Raw genomic sequence first — 11,098 nt, forward strand, 5'->3', positions numbered from 1 at the left:
TAATGTTAGAATCCTCTTTATTTACATAAATGTAACTTTACATTTGACTTTACTGTACTATAACTATACTAAGACTTCACTTTACAACCAACTACAAAGCAGCAGTGGAAACAAAGATAAAATTTGATGCAGATCTGTGATTTCAAACAAGCCCTCTCCATTGTCAAATCCAATCTTACTTGTACTGGAGCGCCCTCTAGCAGCTTTTCTCATCAAAAAGAGAAAAGAGAAGGGAAACTGAGTAGATAAAACTAATTCAGGAGGGAGCACTGAAGTAGTACTTCACTAATATGCCTGAACATAACCACTTCTTCCAGCAGAAGTGACACACCCTTGCTCTAACAGGATCTACACCTTCATCAGGTACAGGAGAATGTTTACAAGACAGTAATCACAGTTGGGTGGGGCCGAGGATGTGGAAGTTCATCCCCCTGTGCATCACCGGTCACTATTCATCCATTCTAGGCCAGATCCCTGCCTTTACAGGGGACAGACACATGGTAGTTGTCTAGCTGTCATCAGCCTGGAGCATCTTCTCAATCTCTTGATCCCACTGGTCGTCCTTGTTGTCTGACTCTGTCACCACCTCGTACTCCTGAAGCTCTTGCTGCAGCTCCTTCTCCCAGTCTGCTGCCTCATCTGGACGAAAGGAAAAGTTATGAGCGAGATGATTATTTTCCCCGCAATTTAATAATAAACAATACACTCACAGAATCCAAAATCCAAATTGGCTGAATGGGTACAGTAAATACTTGTAGCTTGCGTGACGTGAGTACCAACATTCAGCCGAAGAATCAAAAGAATCTCTTCTAAAACTAACCATCAGGAGAGGGGATGCTCTCCTTCTTATCCAGCACCAGCTGCTCCATCTCTTTTCTCAGGTCCTCCTGGTTGATGGCCGTCGAGTCGAAAGCATCGCTCACAAACTCTGACACTCCGGGACTTGTAGACATCTCCTCCTCTTCTTCCTGAGGTGGCTGGCAATGACGCAGACAGGACTGAAAAAGCAATTCGCTGTGCGACTCTTCCTTACATTTTAGAATGGTGTTGGAAAATATCAAGATATGCAACACACCCACACGGTCTCACCTTCTGTATGTCGCCGATGGAAACTGGAGGAGTTTTTGGTCTGACATTGTCTATAAAGACATAATACAGCGCTGTTAGTTTTACATATGCAAATCACAATGTGCTTTCCCGTAAAACCACAGCCATGTCTGTGGTTTGTGATGATAAATCCAAAAAGACAAACACAACCATAATGCTTTACAAATACTTGCCCATTTTTACATAATTTAAGAGCATAAAGAGAATACACCTGGGGCCAGATGTAAAAAGGATGTGTGTGCACAAAAATAATGCACACACCATTTCCCACGTATTAATTGGCATTCATAAAGGAAACGTGTGGTGAGAATGAGCGCATGCGTGAGCACTTCAGACCAGGTGTACACAGGTTTTTCCTAGACAAGTCATAATTGATATGGTAACGTGCAAATGAAAAAATAGGTGGGGGATGGAATCTAAAAATAAAACCTTATTCATTTAGGTTGTTCGCCAGTGTTACTGTCTGATATTTTTATAGCATAGCATATTTGATATCTTCAACCCTTGTTGAGGTGCATATATAGTTACAAAAGAAAACAAGCAAATGCAGTGGCCCCTGTTGATGTAACAGGTGAAATGACCGTGCAAGGCGCCTCTGCTGTTGTTAAAGCACAGATGGGAGTCTGACCTGTTAGCACGACGTCCTCAGGTGAAACACCGGCCCCTCTGTCCTCGCCGTCCCTCTGCTGCTGCTGGGCCGCCAGCGCCGTGAGCTGAGCTGACTGCTTGATCAGAGACACCCGGTAGAAATAATTCCTCCAGAACACCTCCTCCCTCACACTGTCAAAACGCAAACACGTCACCATCCATTCTGTAACGTCCTGTCACTATCACTGTAATGTCGCATTTTAATGAGGATTCCACAGGTTAAAGTAACTGTGTCCTGTCAGCACACGTGCAGGCACAGGCATATAATGTAAAATGTACACACACACACACGCACGCGCACACACACACACACACACACACACACGCACACACACAGACAGACAATGCTGGAAGACTACAGACTGTTTGGGAACCAGGTCGAAACGCATGCGGTTAAGGAGTTGGTCTTCCTCCAGCATCACTGCGGCCAGAGGATACATCTGCTCCATGTCGAAGTGGAACTGAACACCCGCGGGAGGGTCCCGCATGAAGTTCCTCTTGTCCTAGAACCAGCAGCCAGAGAGCTCAGTTTCTACTAAAAGGGCTAATTATTCAGGCGATAATCAGAAGTATGTATTGAACGAAGACATGTTCACACATTCATAAAGTTAGGGTTATGTCTTTGCTTACAGCTGACAGGGCAAGGATCTGTTGCTGGATTGTCTCCTCCTCATTGTAGCCAACCCAGGGAGGCACTGCTGCTCCTGGACACAAACAAACATCGGCGCGTCACGTGCTGCGAAAATTCCCTTCGACAGAAAGTACCCGAGACCATCAGACAGAACTGAACACTTCAGAGAGGTGTTCCATCGCTCAGTCACTGGTCTTATCTCTCAGATACACACGTATACTGTACACACCTGGATCTGCAGCAACAGAAGGTGCTTGGCTAACAAGTAATATGAGCTGATAATATCAAGATACTGCAGTGAGTCCACCCCTCCTCACTGACAGAATGTAGAAATGATGATTAACACGTTTTCTATCAATGTGGTCTTGGAAAATAGCAATTTGAATTATTTTTGACATTTTAAAAGGTGCAACTCACACCTCAATTCGATACATCTAAGTGTTGTGACCATTCAATATTTTATAGACAGCCAACATGCGGAGCAGATGATAATGTGCCTTACATTTCTACTTTCAGTGTGGTTCAACATTTAATTTTATAAAAGCATTTAATTCCATTTTTATTATTATTATTTGACTGTTATCATTTCTATTCATAACATGCACTAGGCTTCAACTGTTGTACTATTTATATCTGTCCTGTCTTGAACTTATCAGTTTGTCAGTCCCACGTAAAGCACTTTGAATTGCACTGACCTGTGCTAAAAAAAAAAAAGTTTAGTTGACTGATTTAATTGTGTTTTAAAAAATGGCCATTTATGCTTGCAGGAAATTAGGAGGGTTTTTAAATCACCACCGCCAATTAAAAAAAAAAAATTCCTTGGCCAGAGATTTCTGGATTTTGATACTCAGTTCACCAACTGGCACTGGCAGCTCCCGAACAGTTATGGACAGTGCAATTAGAAAACAACTTAGTGGGCTCAGTGAATTTTCGGTCCGGACACTCTCATAAAATAACGTAACGAGCACCTTCGAGGGTCACGGTTTTTGTTCTTATGTCTGTATCTTTGTGCCGGTTGCAGGAAGTTATTCCTGTGTATATGCTGCACATGCATGTGTAAGTGTTCATTGCATACTCTATATGTTATATGACTAGAATCCTACTGGTTTTCAGAGCTGTCTTTGCCATATAGTCCCTTTCCATAGAGTCTGACTGTGCTTAGGACTGTGCAGTTTCCATTTCAGAGAGATTTCTCGTCATTAACTGGCTATTTATTGTAAACAAGATTTGTTCCCTTCTGATTTTACCTGATTTTTTTGCTTTCTTCTCTTGGACAAACTTCTCTTGCTCCTTTTGAAAGTCTCCTAGAAAAGTCTGCAAATACACAAGTGTAACACACACCCACACATTACACAGAGAGGACTACTTTAAATGGAGAAAATGACTTATTATTTGGTATAAGGGTCTAGGGGACAACATTTCTAGTGGAATACTGTCATGATAACGTTGTGTCGTGTTGAGCACATTGCTGCCCGTGACGACAACAAGCAGAACCTCTGCAAATCCACATATGAACCCAGAGTTGCCTTCCAAGGGCTGCCGAACTTGTCAAACAAGGCAAAAGAGCAACAGGCCTTGTCTATGATGCCGTCGATTTTGCCTTCTTCCACAGTCTTCTTGATGGTCTGAGCTGTCTCGACCACCGACTCAGAAATCTTCTTGGTGGCGCTGGAGGCAAAACTGAAGATGTAGCCTTCAGATGGAGGAAGGGAGAGGAGGGGATAGTGTGGTTAACGGCAGCATCCGTTATTGAAAACAAAACACAAATAAAAGCTACTTTCTACGGTGTTGTGTCTGTCTTAACTGAGGAGTTAACAGAGACATGAGGACATACATCATGCTGAGGGCAACCAGATCTTCAAGCCACTGAGGAGCAAATGTGCTGATTACCTAGCTTGACGTTAGATAAAACCACTTCGCAAAAACAGCAAGGGCAGTTATATGGGAAAAGAGTTCCTTCTCACCGCCCAGTCCTTTGCTCTGCTCCGAGTTTTCCAGGTTCGCCTCTGGTTCCACATCCTGGTCAGCTGGCTGCTGTTTGTTTACCTCGTTTTGCGCTTCTACCACCTTTTCTTCCTGCTGCACGCTCGGGCTTTCTTTGTCATCTGACGTCGTCGTGTACGTCGGGTTCTCCAAACCCAACCACGTCCCCAACCCTTTGAACATATTGGCCGAAATAAAGCAACCGCTGGCTTACAGGCGACGAAGACAACACTCTGGACAGTGAGTGGTTCTCCACTTTATGCAACCAGGAACTAAACCGTAAAGGTTTTCTTCTTTTCCGATCGCCTCTGTGTAGTTCAAGTTGTGTGTTGCTGCCACCCAGCGGTCAAATGGCGGAATGATGCCTTCAGTGTGCTCTGGTTCAACGTGGACACTCGGTAGTAGATTTTCGCTGGTCATAAATGGGACTTGCTGCACACTCGGTGCTTTTGTCGGATATAATGACTAAATATACAGCAGCATTAAAATTTGGCAATATTATGACATGACATGTTTAAATGGGACACTACAGGAGCGACCGCTGCAATAATAATAATAATAATAATGGTTAGTATTATAATAGTTGCTATAAAAGCAACATTCTGAAAACCGACACTTCACCAGCGGGTGGCGGTAACGAGTCGACAATTGTTGCACATCGCATAACACGACAAGACGAGGAGGAAGAAAGAGCGTTGGATTCATGTCACGCAGGCTGAGGTCAGTTGGCCGTCGAGCACCGCTTCCCACAATGTCATGCATTTTATGTCTCTCTTAACCTGGGGTTTAGCAAGAGTGCCGACTTCACTGTGATGCCTGCTATTCTTCTTGGGCCGGATCTGAATTGTTGGAGAAAAATTTGAATGTAAGGATTAGCCGGTCTGCTAGGCCGTTTACTTGTAAGGAGAGGAGGATGCACTAGACTCCATAGAAAAAATCTGTAATTTAAAACATATTGACTTTAAACTTAAACTTTATAGGGACTATAAGGTAACTCAAATCATTTCAGGATTAATTGGGGTGTTGTGATACAATCGGCATATAAAGCAAAGTGATTTATTGAAATGACAGAGTTGGTTGGTGTAGCTTAATGGAGTCGGTCACGGTTTATTACGTTTTATTACGGACCGCAATAAACGGATTATACAAGTCGACAATTTTATATTCGAACCCAGCCCTAATGTCGCCGTTGGACTGGGCAAGCATGCGCAATACAACTTTATCTAACCAGAATAATAGCGAAAGTATGTAGTGAGTTTTTAGTTTGTAGTTAACAGTTATGTCCTTTTCCAGGTGAAATATGAAGACTCTGATGGTGTTTGATTTTGACCACACTGTGGTCGATGAGAACAGTGATACTTGGGTGGTCAGGTAAATAATGTATTGATTGAATCAATAAGTAGTCACTGTAAAATCCCATACCTTACTTACTGTAAGTAAGTTATAGAGTTTTGATGCTGCAAAATGTATAAAAATCTTTCTGAGTACTGCTACAAGACTGTCCTATAGTGGGAGACCAAAATACCACACGGACAGGTTCACCATGCAGTATAGAACCACAGATGCAACGTGGTTTTCGATATTTAGATCACAAGCAACATTGCCGCTTTCTCCACAGCGGATCTTTTGTTTTCTGTGCTTTCAGATGCCTTCCAGATCAGAGCCTTCCGGACTCTGTGAAGCATTCCTACAGAAAAGGACACTGGACCGAGTTCATGGGCAGAGTGATGAACTACATAGGTGAGACTTAGTTGTAGGGACAAACGTTCATTCATGCATGCGTAGCGCTGCACAAAATATTTGGACATTAATATTGCATCGCTTTACTAGCAACCTGCTTATTTCTGTCCGTCCAGGAGACCAGGAGGTCAGCCCCGACAGGGTCCGAAGGGTGATGGAGACCATACCCTTCACAGCTGGAATGACAGACTTGCTGACGTTCATATCCCAGAATAAAAGCACCATTGACTGCATAGTCATCTCTGACTCCAACACCATGTTCATAGGCTGGATCCTCCATGCAGCCGGGCTCCAGGCAGCTGTCGACCAGGTTTTCACCAACCCGGCTAAATTCAATGAGCTCGGCTACATGGAGGTCCAGTGCCACCACTCTCATGAGTGCGGTCGATGCCCCATCAACCTCTGTAAGAAAAAAGTCCTGGAGCTTTACCTGTCCGAGCAGGCTAATGGAGGAGTGGAGTATGAGCGTATATTTTACGTGGGAGACGGTGGGAATGATCTCTGCCCTACTTCCTGTCTGAGAGGGCGTGACGTTGTGATGCCCAGGAGGGGGTACACCCTGGAGAAACTGCTAGCCAAACTGGACGGTCAGGAAGATGAAACCTCTCTGAGAGCCAGAGTGCTTGCCTGGAGCAGCGGCGCTGACATCCTCCAGGAACTGAAAGCAAGTATGCAGTCAGAGGCGGTGCCCGTGGAGTACGATACTTGATTTACTTCTCAGTTGTGACTGAAATATTGCACTTGACAGTACTCACTGTTTTAAAAGTACTGTTACAATCAAGGATTTGTCTTCTACTGAGAGGTGGAGGTCGGGAAGGCAGGCGTCTGAGCTCAATTACAATGCAAATACATTACAAATACATTGTTTACATGTGAGTATATGTTGGACACAGGATCCTAATTCAGCTGTTATACTTAGTATTTTCTTTTCAAAATCTGAATTGTTGTCTGGGCTCTGATCCAAGAAGCAGGGAAGTACTGTGGAAACAGGGACTAGCAGGCTGACTGGATCTGATGAAGTGAAATTCACGGAAACCTTGGTTTTCACACTTTGAGAACAGGGTTTACAGAAAAAGCCTCTGTTGGAGACAGAAGCGTCAATGGAAAGACAGTATCTAATATGATGGAAGCTGGCGCCCTGAAAGTAACCTGCTATCTAGCGGGCTTCTTTCAGTGCATTAAAGGAGAAGTGTTAGATTCTGGGAAATACGCTTATTTGCTTTCTTGCCAAGAATCTCACGAGAAGACTGATACTGCTCTTACCACAGTACACTAAATATAAAGCTACAGCCAGCAGCCAGTTAGCTTAGCTTAGCATCAAGACTGGAAGCAGGGGAAAAGAGCTAGCCTTGCTGTGTTCAAAGCTAAAACAAAAAAAAAACCAAGGTAAGTAATATATTATGTCTCCTTAGTCTTGTTTGTTGAATCCAGACAAATGAGATATAATGTGTTAATTAGGGTTAATTAGTCTTCATTAAAGAAACAAAGAAAAGAGCACATCTTATGTTTCATATTAAGCTTAACAGGTGCTTTTAGGTGGATTTTATTTCCTTTGGACAGAGCCAGGCTTTGTTGTTTCACCCTGCATTCAGTGTTTTTGCTAAGCTAAGCTAATCGACTCCGTGCTTCACGGACCGACACGTGAGTGGTACTGGGCTCTGAATGTAGCTACCAGCAAGAGAGCAAATACCGTGCGTTTCCCAAAAACGATTCCTTTAAGGGTATCTTAACCCCAGGCTGGTTTCCAGGTTCCGACCGCTCTGGAACACAACACTTTGTCCGCCCCGTCAGTACTTGATGTCAATACAGTGATATGACAGCTGAATGGAATCCAGCCCTCATTCATTATTTACACCTGTGCTTTTCCTGCTGTGACATGACAAAATGTCTTCAGTTAAAAGGGCCTATTATAATATAGCACATGAATACAATTTTAGATCAGGGCAGTAGCCACTTTTTCTTTAAATGTAACACCTCTACATTTAACTAGCCTCAGTTTACTTGTAGGCTTAATAAGATTCAAGAAATTTAACAGTGTTTCCACCATTGAAACATTATTCTAGTTTCTAGGGAATGCAAACTATCTTGCCACAAAAAATTGTTCATAATATGTCAAAATTGTTTTAATGTTACTTAATCTTACAACTGAAACTGTAACAATACTTGTGGAAGGAAAAAGACGTGCCAGACTTCTGCAACCCTTGATTTTAATAACTGATCTAATTATGTATTAATCACAGCTGGATTTTGGATTTTTTTTAGCTTATTATACTTTTGATCTTTATACAATGTATAATATGTGCCGCTCTGTCGCTGTAAAAATCTATGTGATTCTAACAGTTTTACATCTCAGGTCTGTGGTTTGAAATCATACACGTGAAGCTGTCTTGATTATTCAAATCAGGTTTGGATTAAACCTGATCACGTTATCTCTGTTTAAGCTTAATGAACAAAAAGTCCAGGTTATTTTAGCCTAGTTATACAGTACCCCGGAGAGTTATGTGGACAACTGATTAGTATTGCTGTAGAAGTGCTGTGCCACTTCAGTAGCAATACTTCAAAGGAAAATTAAATGTTCGTGAAAACGCATGCATTGAGAGATTTGTTGTTGACACCGGCATGAAGTAACTTGCCACAATATCATTTCTAAGTTAAGCCAGTAACGCAATCAAACATCAGTCTAACAGTCCAGTATTTAACAATGCTTTTGTGAGCCTGCCATGGTGTAGTGTTAGATAGCATTCATTTTTCTTCATACAAATGGAGTGGAGAAAATGTTACATACACCTAACGCAGTCCATTAGATGTTTGAAAGGGATGTTAGCGCCATGCAGACACCTCCATAAACATCTGAAAACAAGCTTGTCACCACTACCAGATAACAGAGACAGTGTGTATCAGCCTTTATTAATCATGGAGAATAGTGGAGGTTTAACCAGCTGAGAAAAAATCCCTGTGTCTTGTCAGTATGTCAGTGCCCTACCAGAGGAAGGCTGTAATAGACAAAATTGAGCTGAAAGAGAAAAAATTAAAAATGTGAGGAAAAACAGCTGATCTTTCATCTTTTTGATAGTGGAAAACAAGTGGAAAATGGGACATAAATAAATTATTAAAGGAAGTGTAAGAAAAAGAGGAAGAGTGAGGAGTTTTCAAAGAAGAATTAAAAAATTCTATTTCTGTTTTTACAATTCTAAAGAGCGGGTGAAATAATTTTCCAAATACACTTTCACAATCAGTGAACAAGAACAGAGTCTGCATCCATGCTAGCGGTACTATGAGGCTGTAGCTTTAGCTAAATGCTAACGTCAGCATGCTAAGATCCTCTCACTGACAGTGCTAACATGCCGGTACATTGTCAGGTATATTGTCTACCATGTTCTCCATCCAAGTTTAGCATGCTAGCGTGCTAACATTTGCCGATCAGCACAAACGGCATCTGGAAAATGCTGAGATATTTCTCAGGATAAGTGAAAACTGTCACCTGCTGGTGGCACTATGGGAAAGTTCAGGGTTCATCAGAGCCAGTAGTCCTCACCCGCAGGAAATGACAAGGTGAAAAATATATGAAACTTAGTAGAGGTTACAGGTGCAGCATAGTTTTTTTTTTTGTTTTTTTTTTGGTTATATCATTATTGATGCAGCTTGTGCTTTTGTCACCCAAACTTCAACCAGTGCTTCACTGAGGAAGTGATTTATCTTTTCAAAACAGGCAGATACATCCTGTGAAAATGCAAAGATATTCCTTCCCAAGACTGACAGAGAAAACAAACAAACCCCAAAAACAATAGGCTGGCACAAATGGATAGGGAGTTTGAAAATGACTTTTCTTCCAGCAACTCACAGAGACATGTCTTGCGTAAGATCTATCAGCCGGCTTTGTTTACTTTCCGAGTTCCCTCTTCAGTGGGAAGAAGCTTTAGATGAGGCTTGCTGTATTAAGGGGAGATGCCTAGTTGCATAAGTAACAGTCAGGTGCAACAGTGAGGCTGTCAAGCTGGGATACACATCTTGGAAGTTTGGACTAGTTTACTCAGAGTTTAGTGTTCAGGCCAGAAAAGACGGGTCCGAAAGAGCCGGTGTCTGTGCATGACCAGAGATTTTACTCCCATCATGTTATGAATTGTTGCATTTATGTCGTCATGGTCACTTTAGCCACAGATCTGGGGTTGTCACATTCTGTATTTCCCATGGATAAAACTCATCATGCGGGGTAAAGGGAAAATCCATCTGAAAATGACAAAATGGGGTCAGTGGTAGGTAAGGCAGTATCAGTGTATCTACCTGGAGAAGGCTCAGTAGACCAGCATGCATTGCCACCAACAAGGCACGTTGAGTTTTAATTAAGGAACTGGGAGCATTTTTCCACATATGTGTAAAAAGCACACGCTGTGTGCAAAAACAATCACACGTCTCCTCACACGATCCCATGGTTGTCCAAAGGCAGACAACCTAGTTACTAACAACGTAAATGGACCCTGGGGTGGAAGGTCCTTCTCATAGAACGTTTAAAGCCACTGACACTCTGTCATAACATTTCAATGATGCTCCTTTTGCACACTTTTCCTGGTGGAATAGATGTTGCTAGATATTTGTTGATTTCCAAATATCCAAATATGTTGATATGCCAATGTTGTGCCAAGGATCAATATACTGTAATCTGTACTTTTTGAACCTGTTAGCGGTTTTTAATGTTGTAAGTGGGCCTTGTGGAGCTAATTATAATTACTTTATGTACTGTTTTGTAATTTATTCAATAAAAATGCATCATATTTTATCAAATGATGTAATGTTAATTATTTAAAACCTTAATCTGCAGAGTAACTAGTTACTGCAGCTGTTGAATAAATGCAGTGAAGTAAAAAGTACATTTCCCCCTGAAAAAAAGTGCAGAGGAAGTAGCTGAAAATGGAAATAGTAAAGTACTAATACCTCAACATTGTAAGTACAGTACTTTAGTAAATGTACTGAGTTACATTCCAGCACTGGTTT

General features: G+C 42.0%; 2 protein-coding genes across 6 annotated transcripts; one reads left to right on the forward strand and one right to left on the reverse strand.

The window, feature by feature from the left end:
- On the reverse strand, positions 1–4,666 carry LOC120788657 (synapse-associated protein 1-like). Of its 2 annotated transcripts, none has more exons than XM_040124726.1 (9): positions 4,351–4,666; positions 3,961–4,079; positions 3,634–3,700; positions 2,386–2,459; positions 2,119–2,258; positions 1,736–1,887; positions 1,090–1,139; positions 821–968; positions 1–639 (listed from the first exon to the last, which is right to left on the reverse strand). In XM_040124726.1, the coding sequence occupies exons 1-9, from the start codon at positions 4,550–4,552 to the stop codon at positions 509–511; spliced, it is 1,083 nt and encodes a 360-aa protein (XP_039980660.1). In that variant the 5' UTR covers positions 4,553–4,666; the 3' UTR covers positions 1–508. The 2 variants fall into 2 exon arrangements, with proteins under 2 accessions (XP_039980660.1, XP_039980574.1); XM_040124640.1 differs by having other exon boundaries at positions 821–977; positions 4,351–4,665.
- A 334-nt stretch (positions 4,667–5,000) lies between these two features.
- On the forward strand, positions 5,001–10,865 carry phospho2 (phosphatase, orphan 2). 4 transcript variants are annotated; one of them, XM_040138972.1, is made up of 4 exons: positions 5,001–5,089; positions 5,663–5,740; positions 5,988–6,109; positions 6,226–10,865. In XM_040138972.1, the coding sequence occupies exons 2-4, from the start codon at positions 5,670–5,672 to the stop codon at positions 6,816–6,818; spliced, it is 786 nt and encodes a 261-aa protein (XP_039994906.1). In that variant the 5' UTR covers positions 5,001–5,089; positions 5,663–5,669; the 3' UTR covers positions 6,819–10,865. The 4 variants fall into 4 exon arrangements, with proteins under 4 accessions (XP_039994906.1, XP_039994924.1, XP_039994914.1 ...); XM_040138990.1 differs by having other exon boundaries at positions 6,015–6,109; XM_040138980.1 differs by having other exon boundaries at positions 5,021–5,234.
- The last annotated feature ends 233 nt before the right edge of the window (positions 10,866–11,098 follow it).

Source organism: Xiphias gladius, chromosome 1 (assembly GCF_016859285.1).
Source record: "Xiphias gladius isolate SHS-SW01 ecotype Sanya breed wild chromosome 1, ASM1685928v1, whole genome shotgun sequence".
Taxonomy (NCBI): domain Eukaryota; kingdom Metazoa; phylum Chordata; class Actinopteri; order Istiophoriformes; family Xiphiidae; genus Xiphias; species Xiphias gladius.